This window comes from Solea solea, chromosome 1 (genome assembly GCF_958295425.1).
Source record: "Solea solea chromosome 1, fSolSol10.1, whole genome shotgun sequence".
Classification (NCBI taxonomy): domain Eukaryota; kingdom Metazoa; phylum Chordata; class Actinopteri; order Pleuronectiformes; family Soleidae; genus Solea; species Solea solea.
This window is the reverse complement of record NC_081134.1, coordinates 42329104-42346219: the sequence shown is the minus strand read 5'-3', so window position 1 is coordinate 42346219 and position 17116 is coordinate 42329104. Positions and strand designations below refer to the sequence as shown.

General features: G+C 42.5%; 1 protein-coding gene across 8 annotated transcripts in view; it reads left to right on the top strand.

The window, feature by feature from the left end:
- ntng1a (netrin g1a) overlaps positions 1 to 17116 on the top strand; it is a 241641-nt gene that overhangs the window by 146521 nt on the left and 78004 nt on the right. For all 8 annotated transcript variants that reach the window (XM_058624052.1, XM_058624060.1, XM_058624076.1 and 5 more), the window contains one exon: positions 22 to 685. In XM_058624052.1, the coding sequence (XP_058480035.1) occupies positions 437 to 685 (249 nt within the window). In that variant the 5' untranslated portion in view covers positions 22 to 436. The remainder of the gene's footprint in view (positions 1 to 21; positions 686 to 17116) is intronic.

The window sequence follows — 17116 nt, the reverse complement described above, 5'->3', positions numbered from 1 at the left end:
CTCTCTCTCGTTTCTCTGCAGCCGTGTTGCCACACAGGACGCAGACCATGACTGACAGCCAGGCAAGCTGAGAAGACCTGTCACTCATCTTCCTATCAGCGTGTCAGGGGGCTATCTCCTTTTCACCTTGCCCCCCCGCCCGCCTCTGCCACCTTCTCCTCCACTGTCTCTCTCCCTCCCTCAATCCTCTCCTCTTATCTTCTCAATGGGTTGGTAACCTCAACATCATCATTGTATCTACTGCTCCGGGGCGAGACGTAGTGAAAACGAACAACACACACTTGTGAACCAACCCTCGCTCCCTGAAGGGACTTTGCTATGCGTCCTTACTCCAGCTGAGTGAGCTGCAGTAAGACAAAGTAGAAAAAAAGGATCCCTTGCTCGCACGTCTTCAGGAGTTATACCTGCTCGAGAAGGAGCTGAAAGAGGACCAGTCATGCGATTCCATTTTGCATTGACACTGCAGGCGCTGTGGACCGCTGTTTGCCAGGCGGCCATGCAGCACTACCCTGCAGCGTGGGGCCACTACGACGTATGCAAGTCCCAGATTTACACAGACGAAGGCCTAACCTGGGACTACATGGCCTGCCAGCCTGAGGCGCAAGACATGACCCAGTACCTGAAAGTTACTTTGGATCCCCCCAACATCACATGTGGGGACCCTCCGGAGACGTACTGCGCTCTGGTAAGTACAAGCAAAGGAGTAGATAGACAAAAACCCTTAAAAGAACTGCAACTAGGGACAAGCTGATAAATACTCTGTATGGGTATTAGTATTGCTATTGGTGTGATAATGGCCAAAATCTGATATGATCTGTAAATAAAAGACATAAATGCATCAATAGGCACAGGCACCATGATGTAAAAAGAGATGTCTGCCAACACCATCATGTGACCATGTCATGACAGAAGGCTGCAAATGGCAGTTTTTGGCTAGATAGTAAATATAAGTGCATTGGACTGATATCAGTATTGGTAGAAATTCAAGGAGGTGATTTATTGTGATAAAAGTGGTATTTAGTCACCCCTAACTGCAACTAGTTTTTTTTATGTGTGTATATCATGCAACTACTCGACTTGTTCTGACCTCAAAGCTGCAACAGACACTTTCATAGCCTGTATGGCTTAGACACATGGCTGCAGAGCAAGAGCTAGAGGTTTGTGCCCATTGACGTCACGGTCCTCTGTTTAGAGAGCTGCTTCTCAGTGTGCACGACAAACAGCGTCTGATTTGCTGTTGATGCCGATTACTTCCACAAAACCCCGCTTAACGTGACTTAGACGATGAAAACGGAGAAAAAAAAAAAAAAAAAACCCACAAGTGCTTCAAACACTGTGATTTTAAAGTGATGTTGTAGTGTGTCCATTTTAACCACAGCTGGATGAGTGAGTGGTTTAAACATTCAAACAATCTCTGGATGATGTAGCGCACATGTGGACTAAAAATACATCAGTTGTATGAGATCATAAATGGAGCACGATTTACGCTTGAACCTCTCACCGCTGTGGCTTCCACGCCCACGTCGGCCCACTATAATCACATATAATAGTATAATGATCAGTCTCAACATTCACCTCTGATTATTTTTTTATTCTCAAAATGTATTTTTTGTACAATATTTAGCCAGGTTATCCCCATAGCTACTTGGATATTCAGAGCCGCTCGCTTGGATCAAGGTAAAATGTCCCAGGATCAAGACAAAGTGCCATAAAACAGTGACACTGCGTAAAAACTGCAGTAACGGGTCTAAAAATATTGACACTGTGAGCTTGTTAGCACACTGACATCAACACTTCGCCGTTAGCACCATTTTGTCTGATTGTTTTCTTAACCCACAACTGAAACAATACAAACATGATTTGTTCCTGCTGTTTTCCGACCAAAGCCTTTTAATTCTAATGGGGCGTTTGATGAAAGCTCAGTTTAATTTAGTGTAAGACTTGAAGAATCACAAATCAAATTTGCCACAATTGACTTGTTCATAAAAAAGGCTCCATATTGTCGCACAGAAGTAAACTCCTCATGCCTCAGAGGTGCGGCTTTGTTAAAGGAGAGGGATTTAAAATTTAAACAGCACAATAAAAAGCAGTGATTGGATGAGTGGTTTGCCCTGTTAAAGTTTCTGTGCTGCTGTTGATTCTGCAAATAACATCGCACTCGTCAAAGCCACAGATTCCTGGTGGAGCTTGAAAATAAAAAGAGCGAAAGCTGCATATTAGGTCAAGTATTTAATTATCAGAAACTGCTCTGTTCTGCTCTCCAGGTCCCTCTTTCTTTTGAAACGCACAGCTGGTCGCCTCAGATTAACGCTAACAGTGATGAGTCCATTTTGAGTCGTCGTGTGTTACCAAGTCATCAAAGATTCCCTCAGAACAAATGCGCTCCACTCCAACGGCTTCAAGAGCCCTTTAGATAAACACTGAGATGTTCCAGGAATGTAGTAACTTGAGGAGTATAAATAGACGCTCGCATCAGCAGAAAGTCAGCTGAGAGCGGAGAGGGATTAACAAAACACAGATGACAAAGACAGTGAGAGAATGATCAAGAGGGAAGTGAGAGGGAGCGAGCATGGAAGAGAGACAGCGACTCCGAGGACTCGGTGCAAAGCAAACTCTGACTGCAGAACTAATATCTCCTGCGTGGGGCGATATGGAAGCTCCAAACTGTGAATTATTCAACATGTTTTGTAGCTAATGTGTTTTATTCATAGGACACATTATTCAGCCCGACATCTCTCAGGCACTTTTGAAAACTCCCATGATCACCCAATGTTGGGTAAATAGGCGTTGAGTGACGCGGGGGTTAAAGGAGGTGGGATGGCGTTAGAGGGGGTGAGAGGTCTCGTGACCTGTACTTGGTTTTAGCTTCGGAAACTGGCTGAATGGTGTCCATCAGCTGGGTCGGATTTGTCACAATCATTATAGCTTTTTAACAGTCTGATTAGTGCTTATTAAATTAGCGGCAGTTAGTCTCGTGCTGCTCGCCTCATGTCTCCGCCAGTCAATTTGATTGGAGTGCTTCAATTAAAGACGCAGTGGCTGGATCCCTCATAACCTTTTCTTCTCTGTACTCAACTAATCACAAATCACACAAACGCCAGTGAAATACGACCCCCGATGCTTACCATAGAGGCTAATTGGTTTATGTTTACCCCTGACAGTAACATGGCTCCAGATCAGCATTGGAATAATTATCATTGATATTCCAGCTACTCTGGCAGCCGGTGTGCAGCTACAATGCCAATAGTTGTTTGTATCGTAAGTCGGATCATTGCAGATTCAGGGCAATTATCATTAGGCCATGTTATCGGAGAATTTCATCTCTCTGGTAATTGATTTTACGCTCACAGAGGCGGGTGTATCTTAAAGCCCGGTGTCTGCTTCCTGGAGTGCTGAAGGTAACAGACACCAAAAGCCTGTGAGGAGACAGAGACGGAGAGAGAGGCAGCGGCTCGAGGGCGTGGTGCTCATATGAGCATGGTTATCTCAGGTTGCGGCCTTCGTCTCAGGGTCACAGACAAATGCAGACAGCACCTCTCCCTCACACACACACACACACACAAACACTTTACAGTCTGCTTCTAGCCCAGTGACCTTTTCTATAGCAATAAGCTGGCATTCACTGAACTCTGGCACATGAATTTGCCATCATATGAGATTTCACTGTCCCCTCCAGTTAGACTCAGGCTGGCCTTTAACAATGTGGACTGGTTGCACACACACTCACGCCCCGGATGAGAGTGTTGTGTGAGCGTGTCCGCGCAACGAGGAAGTGTGTTTTTGTTCCAAATTTCACCAATCAAAAAGTTAACGTTGACAATTACTCCCAATACATCGACGTCCAGCCCTCGTGCCAGACGGTGAACAGAAGCCCTCTCAACGCATACCAATGTGTTTAATTGACTCCATTGCAGGGTCTCCAACTCGAGGTTGTCACAGGAAGAGAGGCCCAGGTGTCACTGATAACATTAACGAAGGCTCTGTCCGGTCCCACTCATTAATTTCATTATTTACACCTGTGCTTCTCCTACTGTGACATGTCATGTGAACAAGGCCCGTGTGGTTTCAACTGACATAACATCCAGTGCCACTGCCCATAACTTGCATGTGTAGGCTCTAATATGTGATGCACACGGCATTAAACATAGAAGAACCACCTTTCTAGGAGTAACTTTATAATTTATACTTCCCTTAAGTGCATGTGTGTGTGTGTGTGTGTGCGTCTGTCTTTATGCGTCCCCCATTCATGTACTAATGTCTCTATTTGTGCCATCTATTTACAACCAGGAAGTGCTGATGAATGCTGAAACCTGAGCCCTGGCAGGCCGGTGCATTTCATAGCCAATCAAATCTAAATGAGGAAAGGAAGCAGATTATTAAAATGGCTGTGCAGCATGTGGCTCTTTCTCCTGTCTTGGCACCAGTGAGAGGGTCATCAAAAGCCGTGCCATGAAAAGACATGCTGTTGTACTTCTTCTGCCCAGCTAATGAAAAATGGAGCATGTTGGAATGATTTAAGGTGTAAAAAGTGGATGCTGGCTTCGTCTCCAACCTCTGGGAAAGTTAGACGAACCAGTTAAAAGAAGCAGAGGTTGGGGAAGCACAATCTTTCAAAAAATACTACCCTTATTCTAAAGCTTAATGCAAAACAGTGAACTGTTCCTTCAAGGTGGAACCCCTAAAGCTCTAGTGTGGAACATGTTTAGATTTTTACATTAGGACTCTATGTACGCTGTCAACAGTGTTTGACTCATAGATAGTGTTGTGTGGTACATGAGTCTGATGGATGGTGCAGTATATGCTTTACAGTCAGGTAAATAAAACACGACATTGCAGACAGACGCATCGGGGAAGAACTGATAGCTCAACAGTTGTCTCCTTCTGTTGCGTTGCATAATCTAGAGACATCATTTAAATATTATTTTGAATATGTATGTCAGCTCTAATGAATAACGCAGACACTTTTGCAGCCAGTAGTGTTCTTTAATTTTCAGTTTGAACTGTTGAAAGGGTTAAAACTCTATTGTAGCTTAGATGTGAGGTGCTACTTCTTCTTCCTTGTTCCTCTTTGAATCATCCCCATGCTTACCTAAGCTGATTGTGCCTTCAAAGGGCCGGGTTATGCTTTCCATGTCCATTCAGAGCAGCCAAGAGGTCTGCAAGGGTCCACATTAGAGCAGACCGTACCCACCGACCAACACACACTGCAAAGCGGCTCCTCGTGGACGTCAGTGGCTGTAATATGATGATTTTTGCCACGTCTATCCAATCACCTTCTTACTCACCGCAGTGAAAAGAGCTACTCCGCGCTGTCTCGTATCGATCAATTAAAACTGAGCTTCCACTGGTTTTAATGCACAGTGATGCTACAGGAATGTATCAGACGACCTGTGATAAAATAACTAAAGGAACTATTGATGTGGTTTATTGCTTTTAGCGCACTTTTAGTAATGTGTCAAATACAGTACGTATTTGACAATTTATTTTATGGCATTTTAGAGAAAGCAGAGCTTCCCTTGCTGTCTTAAAATTGTGGTATAAGTATGGATATAGTCATTTTGTTTCATTTGTGCGTCTTTAAATTCGGTCTTAATATGATTCATTGTTTATTGTTCAAACATGTTGGAGGAGTGTTCGTCTCCATGAGCAGCGTCAGCCGAGAAAGTGTGTCGGGCTCCAGTGAAAGATTCTCGAGGCGTGCTTTGCTGCGGGCGCCTTCTTACATTGTGATATACAAATCTGACCTTTTTCCCAAGCTGATCATGATTAGAGGTTTCAGACAGATAAAGTGTTTTTATACGCCTCCCCCCCCCCATACCCGCCCCACCACCACCACACACTCACACACTCACACACTGTACCGCCTCTCAACAGGCTCCGCGCTGACATTTCCTTAAGAGACAGTGTGTTGTCAGCAGTAATGTGTCTCGTATTGTAACACTCAGTCAATGTAAGGCTTAGTGGAGATGAGGCGCAGTGAAAACAGACAGTGAAGTTTTTAGGCTACTCTGTTTTTTTTCTGAGGGGGGGGGGCAGCAGATTCCAAAGCACACGCAGCAGAACTGAAGACGGAAATCCAATTTTTACTGAAATATGTGTGTGTGTGTGTGTGTGTGTGCATAAAACTGACCTTGTCAGGATCAATAAACCAAAAAAAAAATCATCTCTGAGGAAGTGGTTAACTTAAGGGCTAAGATTTGTTAGTTTAGGTTACACGTGCCATTGTGGGTAAGGTGCAATGTAGTATGTTTTGGATGGCCTCACTGAAAATACTATACAAAAACATGTGTGTGTGCGTGACTATTGATCCATATCTGCTCTGCTGTTCTTATTCCTGCTTAATTCCCCAACCGGCAGCTTTTGAGAGACAAATTGTCCACACTTGGCTTCAGTCTGTGCTCAAGGGAGTAAAGTTCTTTTAATGTGACTTAATTAATTAGTCCAATCAACCCACTACAAACTATTTTAATTTGAAGTTAAGGTAGCAAACAAAGCACCGTAGTGTGCATTCATGGCTGCACTTGACAGAAAACATTCTCCTTTACGAGCAGAGCAGCTGTTGTCATCGTCTTCCAGCCATAAAGTACATTTAGTTCAACAAGGTTAAAGCTGCAGTCAGTCTTCAGCAGCAGGTTGCTGCAATATGTCAGTTAACCCAAAATTAAATAGTAGATTTAGTAAATATGTATATATAAAAAAACTAAATATAAGGTTTTGATGCTTTTATTTGTTAGTAAACCTCTTTGAGTCTCATTCAGACAAAACAGGAAGATATCACCTTGGAATGAGATGACATAACTGTTATTTGTCTCAAGTTTTAAAGTTAGGGTTAATATGAAAACATACTTTTAAAATAACAATAAAGGTTTGAGTGAGATACTAACATTTTCTAACTGGCCACAATTAGCCCAAGAATCAGTAATCCATTGATAATCATGATCAGCCTGTTATTTATTTATTTTTTTGCACAAGCATGTACTATACAATGCCAACCAACAATGCACTCAATGACCCTGGAAATATAAAGTGCTAATACCAAGCCAGGCTGAAAGCAGCATAGACTCCATGTTCTGTATTGTGAATTCTAATTATCCCAATCCATGTCTGTCAGCCTTGGAGTCCATCACTGCGTGATTTCAGCGTCTTTTGCACATAAATATGAACGGTGTCAAACAGCCATGTTGGATCATTTGTGTATTTGTTCTTTTATTGATGATTTCACATAGCCGCATGACTTACACTTCCAATAGTCGCTCTAAGGTATAACACATGCAAAGCTCAGGGCTACAGCATTTCTGGGTCTATGCTTCACTTTGACCACTCGTCTTGGTGAAATTCATGGTACCCATAATTCTTTGCACATGTTTCACTAGGCATTTAAAATTGCAGTAACCAGATTGACAGCTCACTATGCTTTTAAAAATTAAAGTATTTTTGGTGTCAGCAAAAAATTGTCATAACCTTGATTTGGCACCACTCGACGCCATAATCTGCAGACTCACTCTAGCTTGTTCCATGTATGCTTTCCAAGAATCCCAGGAGGGAGTCTTGCCTAGTCGCTGTATGACCTGAATGGGAAGTATCTGCTCTACTAAGGGAGGATCCTTAAATTAGAGAAACACAATTTCTTTTCCACTGTGAAATAGACAGTGGTTAAATCCAAGCAGATGTTTGAAAAATGGCAACAAAAAAAAGTCCACGTGAACCTTTTAGTCCTGAGACAAACCGTCTCCAGATTCTCCTGTGGATCCTGTAGCTGTAACCTACAAATATGCCTCTTTGAAACCTGCAGCCTGCTCATCTTTCCTCCCATGTTCCCCTAATCTCAACTCAGCAGCATAACGTGCTTTCATTGTAGTTTGATAGATTCAGCTGAAAAACTACCAGTGCAGTGAGAATTCGTCAGATATTGTCTATCACGGCACAAAGCTGTTGGACAGTCTGGCTGTATCTTTCTGGCCAGTTTGAAGGTTATACACACTGCAGTCACAGGAGGCTCTCATCATATTCTCTCTGACCGATCCTGCCATAAAGTTTGCATGAGCGTCGGGCACTGGCTGAATTTTTATCATTTTCTTATTTCCTCCTACCACTCGCGCTTCCAGGCCTTCAGGTGTCAAGGCTAAAGCAGACGTGTCAGTCAGGCCAGACCGAGCTCAAGAGAAGTCCATTAAAAAGGACGTTGGCAGAAAAGACACACTTCCTGTAATAGGCATGTTGTGGCACAGTATGGGTCACAGGCTACATGAGACAGAGACTCGAAGGTCAAATCAAAGGTTTACTGTGTGTGTGTGTGTGTGTCTCGCTGATCTACTTATCAACATAAAACACATTATTTTGTAAGCCTTCACAAAACTGTTATAGTTTTTTTAGTATTCAGTAGTTGTGGATCATTTATGAAATGTATGGAGCCTAAGGGCAACATGATTGTCCTTCATATGGACCATGCATTTGAATAAGATTGGATTGGATATATGCAGTGTGCATGGTAATGGTCTCCACGTGTCTCGGACTTTATACCCAATCCAAAACAAACCCATGAAAGACCTCATTTTAATGAGAGCCAATCACAGCCTAACTCAAAACAGAAGATCTGCAAATGAGTGAAAATGAAATAATCCACAGAACACAGATGAAGTCATCATGTTTATATGCTTCAAAGATACATTTGTTTTATGGTAAAATCCCCCATTTCAACCTCCTCCTCCTCCTACAGTAGAACCTGGATGATCGACTGACAAAAGCCATTGTTCGTTTCAATATTGTGACTTTGAACAGTCTTTATTGGCAAGAATGTCAGGTGAACAGTATTGCCAAAGCGTCAGAGATGTTCAACATTGTTATCATGCTGTTTTGTTTTTCCCTGCTTTTCTGTGTGAATGGAAATGAAAAAAAGCTGCAAACAGGAGGGTGCGCCCACTCTCAGGGAGAAAAGTTTGTGAAAGTGAAGTTGGCGAATAGTTGGTATGCAGAAAACATCAGGTGTTCCTCTGTGATGTTGTGCTGTGTGAGCGTGTGACTTGTCTATCTGGGCTCCATCAAGGTGTTCAGTGTTGCTTCACCGTTTACACTGCCATAACAAGATAAGAGTGGGTCTCCTTGACTCCCACCTCCCACAGGGTTTTGTGCTGACTTTTTATTTTCAAAGTTTGGAGAGAAAAAAACAACAACGTTTCCTTCTTTGCCAAAAAAGTGCCGAAAGGAAAGCTTGGAGAGGCAGAGAAATGGAAAACCTGTTTTAACATAGAATCGGATACTATTTGTTTGCACAGAGAAGAATGAATTCATTCAAAGATGTTTCATATTTGGAAAGAAAAACATGTTTTGCTCCCATTCGGCATTAGTTTCCATATAGTGAAATGATGAATTCCGAGAAAATTAGCATTGAACATATGTCAAGGAGGCAATGATACCTCATAGCTCAGATTTAGCCTCTGAATATGTTAAAGGCTCTCGCTATTGACTACAAATCTCAGAGAAATAAAGACTTGTCTCATGGTCGAATGCTCACTGCACTCACTGGATTTGACTTGTGCATATTACAAATCTGAAATATGGGTTTTTACTAGGACACTGTTTTGTTTTGTTTTTTCTCTCTATCACGTATAGTCTGCAATTTATCAAATGAGTTTCACCCCCTCTTAGAGCTCTAAATCCCTTGTATGGTAAAGTGGGCTTTTGTTGCATTTCACAGTTTGTCATTCATAGAACATTATGGTCTGCAACCCTCTCCAGAAACACACACATCATCTACCTCTGTACACAGGACTTGGAGAGAGAAAAAAAGACATGAAATACAGTAGAGGGCTGCTGCAGAAATTGTTGCTGTTGACTTTTAATTGATCTTTAAACCTCTGGCACTGATTTCCCAGGACCCACTTGCTTGAGCACTGATCTTCACAATATCCCCCTCCCTCTTTGGGACATGGGAAATGAATGGCAAGCAAACCGCTCATGCCGGCCAACACAGACAAGCTTTCATTGCCCAAAGACATGGCACTCATGAGTTCATTTATGCATGTCGGGCCCTGTTAATGTAAATTACAGCAAATACGTGGGAGTATTCTGAATAGAGCTATTCCATTAATCCCATCCCACATTTTTATCCATGGTGGGGGGGTCAGCTGCTCCTACAACCATGGCACATGCTCCTACTCAGCATTTCAAAGCAGCAGTGCCTCCTGTCCTTTGTCAGCAAAATAAATAGCCTTTTTTTGTGTGATGTGTGTGTGTGTGTGTCTGTTTCTATTTATGCATTTCTCTATCTACGTCCACACTGCAAGGCTTTCATGAATTCAGTACCACAGCTCACATCTTACTATTTTAGATAACTGTTCACATCTATTTTAAGATGCACGCCACTGTGTAAGCCAGACTAATGTGAACTGCTGTGCTGGTGTAAAAGAAAAAGAGGAAAAAAAGGGATTGGGGGAAAATGACAGTTTTTGTTATCAACACCACTCACAGACAAATTACACCTATGTTGTGAGGTGGAGGTGTCTCAGGTGCGACCCTGTGTCATGCTGACAACTCAACACTGCAGTATTCAGATGCCAGTCACATGTAGGCCACACACCCTGGGATTACTTTTGTGTGATGTGATCATGTCATCCTGACTAGAAATAATAATAAATAAAGCAAATACAGTTGCAGCAGCTCTTTGTCTTCTCAGATGTATTAGAAACATCAGAAAAGAAGAATTTACCAAAGACATGTAACACCTTCAGTTGCAACCCTTTTTTTCCTCGAGGTGTGGATATGCTTGAAAGCAGGGCTAATTAAAGGTAGCATGGAGACTGGTGGTCTCCTGCATTGCCAAACAGAACTGGAGTCAAGTACCATCCGGTAGTGATGTCACTTAGAAGAATCCAAACTCCCAAAGCCTAGAGATTGCCGATTTGCCCATCACCATGCTGAGGTCATGCAAGTGGAAATTCATAGACATGAGTTATAAGTGCCGTGCCTTATCCTCAAGTTTCCTCTAAATGGCGACGTTGAAGCAAAATGTTTACTGACAAATTGAGTGAAGCGGTAGTTTTATTTCCCAGAGTTATTTTTGCAACCAGGAGATTTGCCCCCTGGTGGCTAGTCGGTGTATTTTTACTTCTACTACTGCCTCATACGACAAAACCGGAAGGCTATGTTTTCATATACAGTCTATGAGTGGTGTGCATACTATTTGACCTGAGAAATAATAATGATTAATGGGTGTTAGCTAAAATTGTAGGTTTTAAACGCAAATTGATTAATTTTTAATCCAGAAGAATAGGGTGAAATATTTTAAGTGGACTAAAGTTTAATAGAAGCCACACGGTTTGTGTGCGTGGGTTTTCTCTGGGTTTTCTCACAGTCCAAAAACATGCAATATGGGGATTTGGCAAATTGGACACTCTAAATTGACCTGGTGTGAGATTGAATGGTTGGCCCTGTGATGGACTGGCGAACTGCCCTATGTCAGCTGAGATTGGCACAGCTCCCCCCGCGACCCTCATGTGGAGGAAGTGGTAGAAGATGGATGGATGGATGGATGGAATTTAATATGAGAGTGTTGCTCTCCTCTCAGACAGCTTGTAGGTCCATTCTGTCATCTTTCTTGTTTGAGAGAAATGTGAGGCCATTGTCCTGACATCGTTCAAAAATCATGCATGGATTATCTTGACTGACAGCTCCCAAACCCTAAGATCTGTTTTGTCTGGCCCTCACTGAACAGCAGGCTAACTCTGAATCAATATCAACGTTATCCCTGATGGAAATTGAATGCTGAATCTGAACACGAGTCCCCCCTCATGAACTGCATAAGAGCATTTTTTTCGGCTGCTCGTCTGAGGTAGTTTTCTGAGCACAGACAACAGCTGAGCTCGTGTAAAGTTTGTCGGGACCTTTTTTTTTGGAGCTCAGGGAGATGAGAGGCACACAGATGGACCTGTCTTTACAAAACAGAGTTGACAGAGATGCTGTCCTTTTAAGTTACTAATTTGACATTTACTGCCATGTATCGTTTGAGACGACTACTCCTCAACACAAACAGGCTCGATTTCTAGATCAAAAAGAGACGAAAAAAAAGACATTTCTGCTAAAACACACACAGGGGTAGACAATCAGGAAATTGCACAACCATAAGGGCTGTCACTGAGATTTTGGGAGAGCTCTAAAATGGCTCCTCAGTGCACCGTCCCACACATGACAGAGTTGCTTTGTAAGCTAACATCTGGCCCACAGAGGGTCAGACTCGCCGCACACGATGAAGGCCTGGAAAATGTGCTGCCTTAATTAAAGAAGAGGAATAACCAGTGCAGCTATTTACACCTAATTCTGACATAAATCCGCAGTTATCGCACTGGTGAGACTGTCCTCTGCCCAATTTAGGAAGTACCCAAGAGCTTTTCGTTAATAAGCAATCCTCCTGATTAAGCGCAGTCAAGAGTTACAGGCCCTTTTCTGTGGGAGAGAAGAGGACAGAAGGGGCTGAATTTAACTGGAGGGAAGGTGGTTAGCAGAGTGCCATCATGGATATTGAGATGGTTAGCGTTTTATTAACCCGAGTCAGGACAGAGAGAGAGAAATGGGTAAATTGGGTGTAGACCTGCAGTGTCTGCAGGACTTTGGCCTAAGGGTACTGGGATGTATACACCTGCCATTTCAACCTCGTCATCTCCCAAGTCATTTGCTGAGGCAATCCTGTCTGCCTCAGTCAATTGCTCCACTAATTAACAAGTTGTTTTATTTCCTGTGGCTACAAAACTAGTTGCAGTCATTGTGTTTTCAGGCTTCATTGTGTGAAACGAGGGGACACTCGCTAGAAACGTCCCCACGAGGTGCCAGGCACTTACGTGACGAGGGTGCAAACGGTAATCTGGTCATTATATTTGCAAGTACAGTGAGCGATTGAGAGACTTGGCAGGGAAAATGCATTTTTACATCCCCTCTGTTTGTGCATCGGAGGCTGTAAATGAAATGATTTGGTTGGAGGTGCCAGGCATTAGCTGTTACTCTGGGACACACATTGTTGTCACGTTGAAGGCTCGCTTTCAACGACATTCAGCATGGATTCAGACTGAATGTCTACCACTACCACTTCCTTGTCTGAATTCCCTTGGCTCACATCAAGTGCTTTCTTCTACTTGTATTATTCGCTGGCTTTCTGTCTCACCATCGCCCATACGGCTTTAGAGAATACCAAATATGTACTGAGAAATGAATGATAACAGATCGGCTGTCTAGTGCAGTTCATAAATCCCAGCTTGTTCTATAGGTGATACATTTCTCTTAGGTCTGCCGTGCACAGTGTGGCATTTTCATTACTTGCCTCGCACATGCATAGTTTTTCATCCTGCTTTCATGGTGGGCTCTTGCTTAGGCGTGTGCCAGGGGAACGGAAATTGGATAGGCAACAAAATCTACTCCAAAACCAGAAAAACACAATGCAGTTCAAGTGATAATGTGACCGAGCACAACATGTGTTCTCATGTCAGTCTGGTTTTACCCAGAGAGACTTGTCTTTTTTTTCCCTATAAACAATAATAAACTCTACATTAAATGAATATTTTTTCCTTTTGTTGATCAGAGATTTAGATCAAAATAATGTCCAGTGGCTGTTGTCGGCGAGGTATTTAATCTCCATTTGTTTCCAAATGGCAGAGATTCAGTAATCCACTTATTTCCTGGAAAGATGGCTGCTAGACAGAATACTGTAATACAACAACTGCTGCAAATCAAATAGCAGCATGACAACAGGTTGTCTGTCCCATCCGGTATCAGATTTGTTCATCAGCTTCCATTTATTATCAATATTTTTGTTGCCCCACACTCGACATTGTGATTTATTTGGTTCTATGATTAAAACCAGCTGTAATTAGCTTAGCATAGCACTCTGACTGGATATGTTTGGCTTGTACAGTATATTTTCCATGCTAAGCTATGCTAACATCATGCAAACAGACAGACCGGAGTGGATCTTCTGATGTTTCTCTCTTAGTCTGTTGCCACGCCACGTTCCGCATCACAAACCGGCTGCACCAAAACAGAGGCGCTGCACTTCGGCTGTCAGTAAATCTGAGACTAATTTTCGCGTTTGCTCTGCAGTGACTGAGCAATTTGTTTTAGTCCCCGCTGAATAAAATACGTCCTGGTAATAATACTAATTAGCTCCCCTAATGCACCCACTCCTCTAAATTCACCCTCTGGTGTGCAATTGAGATTGGAAGCCGTTCAGCTCTGCCACCACCTCTCCTCTGCCTGTCTGACTGAGACTTTGCACCATCATTTAAGGTGAAACTGCTGTTTTTAACTGTTCAAGGATTAAGCTACGATATATTCTTTAATTCTTGGTGGGTCGACGGAACGTTCCACCATACACTTGACATTGTTTCTGGCAATTGTAAATGTTCTGTATTTATATCGACCATTTCTTCTCTTGATTACTTCTTCTTTTTTCCTGTCATCTGTCAACTCCATTCGCACACTTTACTGACATGTGAAAATGAGACATTGTACATGTAAATACATTCTAAAATATGCATAAACTCTGGCCTCAGTTAAAAACATGACATGATTTATTTTTTCCCCACAGCATATCAACACTTGACATTGATAATTGGTCTGATATTCATCAGCACATCCAATAGTGTGATCCTATGTTCTGTTACTGAACCTCTAGGTAAAAAACACCAAACACATTCCTGTGTAGTTGTAAAGTAGGGCAAGAGGGAATAGATTTAGCCAGTCAACCTCATTTTGCCAACTCTTCTTGGAAACCAAACCAGTCCAACCCTGTTCCTGTACTCACACAAATCCTTGATAATAAGCGATTTCTTATTGTTCACCAAAATGCAGTAACATTAGTATCAGATGACAGAAAAAGACCACGTTTAACTCATGATATATTGGAGAAAAAGCTGGATGGATTTTGAGCCCACGGAAGTGTTCTTAGGAAACAGATCATAAAGCCAGTGTGTGTCTGCATGTGAGCTGGTGTAGGTGTGTTTGTGTGTGTGACTGTGTCTCACTGTGTATCCGGGTGCCATGTGGCACTGAGCGACTCGGCTTTGCTCTGCCAAGAGATAAGAACTCAGGGAAAACCACTAGCTGTGCCAGCCTACTGGATTTTTACCTCTGAATCGTCTTTGTTGGAAGTTGTATGTGCTCTATTTGCGAACGTGACGGATCCTCCAGAGCTCCATATTGACTTCATATGCCGTACACTCTCAGTGTGAGAACCCGAAATAGATTAGTAATGACAAAGTACCTGCAAGAGATGAGAAAAGCGGTTAAATCCGCAACAGCTTGGGAGAGTAAGGTTGTTAAAGCGTTGTTCATGGATGACGGGTTCACATGGTGATTAGGACTATTAGCATGTAATGGGCTGATCTAATTGTTGTGATTATGTAAGTACTTATATTAATATAATACCAGAGATTCGGTTTCAGCGCGTGTGTTATTGCAGATCAGTACACGGTGAAATAAAGTGTGACTGGTCCCTGAAGTTGAGGTGTTAGACTGTTGTGCTGCTGGATGCGTGCCTCGCAGAAGACACTTGCCAGGGAAATGTTGGCAGCAGTTGGCAACACAGGTCTGCAACAAGAGGGCAGTGCGTGCTGGGAAGTGTAGGCGGAGTCTGGCATATGGTTGGCAGTGCTCACAGGCCTTTGCCTCACCAGTGCTTACCCTCGCTGCACTGCCCTTTTAGCTTGTTTCAAGTGTGGGGAGCTGAGAATTCAGTCCCTGAGTTATTGTTATCGTGGATGCTGTTGCGGCTGATATTTGTGCAGCAACGTGAGTCACTCTTTTTCATGAAACCACATGTTTATTTAAACCTTCAGTGTCTAACTTCTGTGGCCAAACCACTGCGAGTTGTTGCTACCTCCCAAAGGTTTCAGAGAGCCAGGGTTTATTTCCTAAGATGCTTTCATATGGTTTAAATTATACTATGTCTGTGTCCTGCTGTACCTGCGGTGTCCACTGAAGTGCATGTTGGGGATGAACATGAGTGCCTAAATGAGAAGATAAACATGCTGCAGCCTCAACCTGCTGCACATATCAGATTAAAAACGGATTCTTTACAGATTAGATTCACGTTCTGAGCTAAAAGTGGCTTTTCAGCGGCCATTAAATGGCCCGCCTTTTCAGGAGCATACGGCTACCGTTCGAGAAATCAATATTTGATGTAAATGCTTGATAATGAATTTTCCATCACACCAACCCATTCTAAAACATACTGCATAAGTATGTCTTACACACACACACACACACACACTGCACGGCACTCTCTCTCACACAGTAACTCGTCGACGATGCCAACTCGTCAAGAACCTGCTCGGACAATACATTTTTAAAACCTGTCACTCACTCTATCTTTTGCTTGAGAGTGTGAAGATTTCATCTTATTTTTTTATTTATTACATAGTTTGATTTGTTCCTGTTGGCCTAATGAACAAAATATATATGTTTCTTTTCCAGTGCTATGTAAAGGTACGGACTGTAACATGTCACCTGATTGCACAGAATGTTCAGAAGGTGTTTTAAATGATTGAAATGAGTTCTAATCCCATTTTAAAGTCCTGTTGAATTATATATCACGATGATATCCTGTTCAAGAATACACAAACCAGTAACTTGTTATGTTTTAATGTTGTGACGATTAAATATAGGATGATATCATTTGAAGTGTAATAAAATCCCTTACAGTGTTTCACAGGAACTCGTCTTGCCACCTACAGTGAATGGAAACACTCTCGTCATGCCAACTGACTGACTAACTATCTGATCTAAAAACAAATCTTTGTTAATTGTGTGTGAGGCAGGTGCAGGATTTACGCTTTAATGTGTTGAGCTTAAAGCATCTGCCTAATCATAACGAACCCACTCGTTCTTCCCCAAACACGATGGCGGCTCCCTGAAGCAATTACTGGAGAAATGAAAATGAAAACTCCCGCACACCAGATCAGTGTTTGCCTTTGCTGTATAATTGCTTGTGGCGTAATTCTTGTTTTTGCCCCGTTTTTTTTTTTTTTTACGGACAGTTAACTTATCTCACTTATGAATATTCAGCACAGAAACATCCACATAAGGTACATTATATGTTTGACTGACAGCCACTAAACAGCCCCTCTCCTCTCAA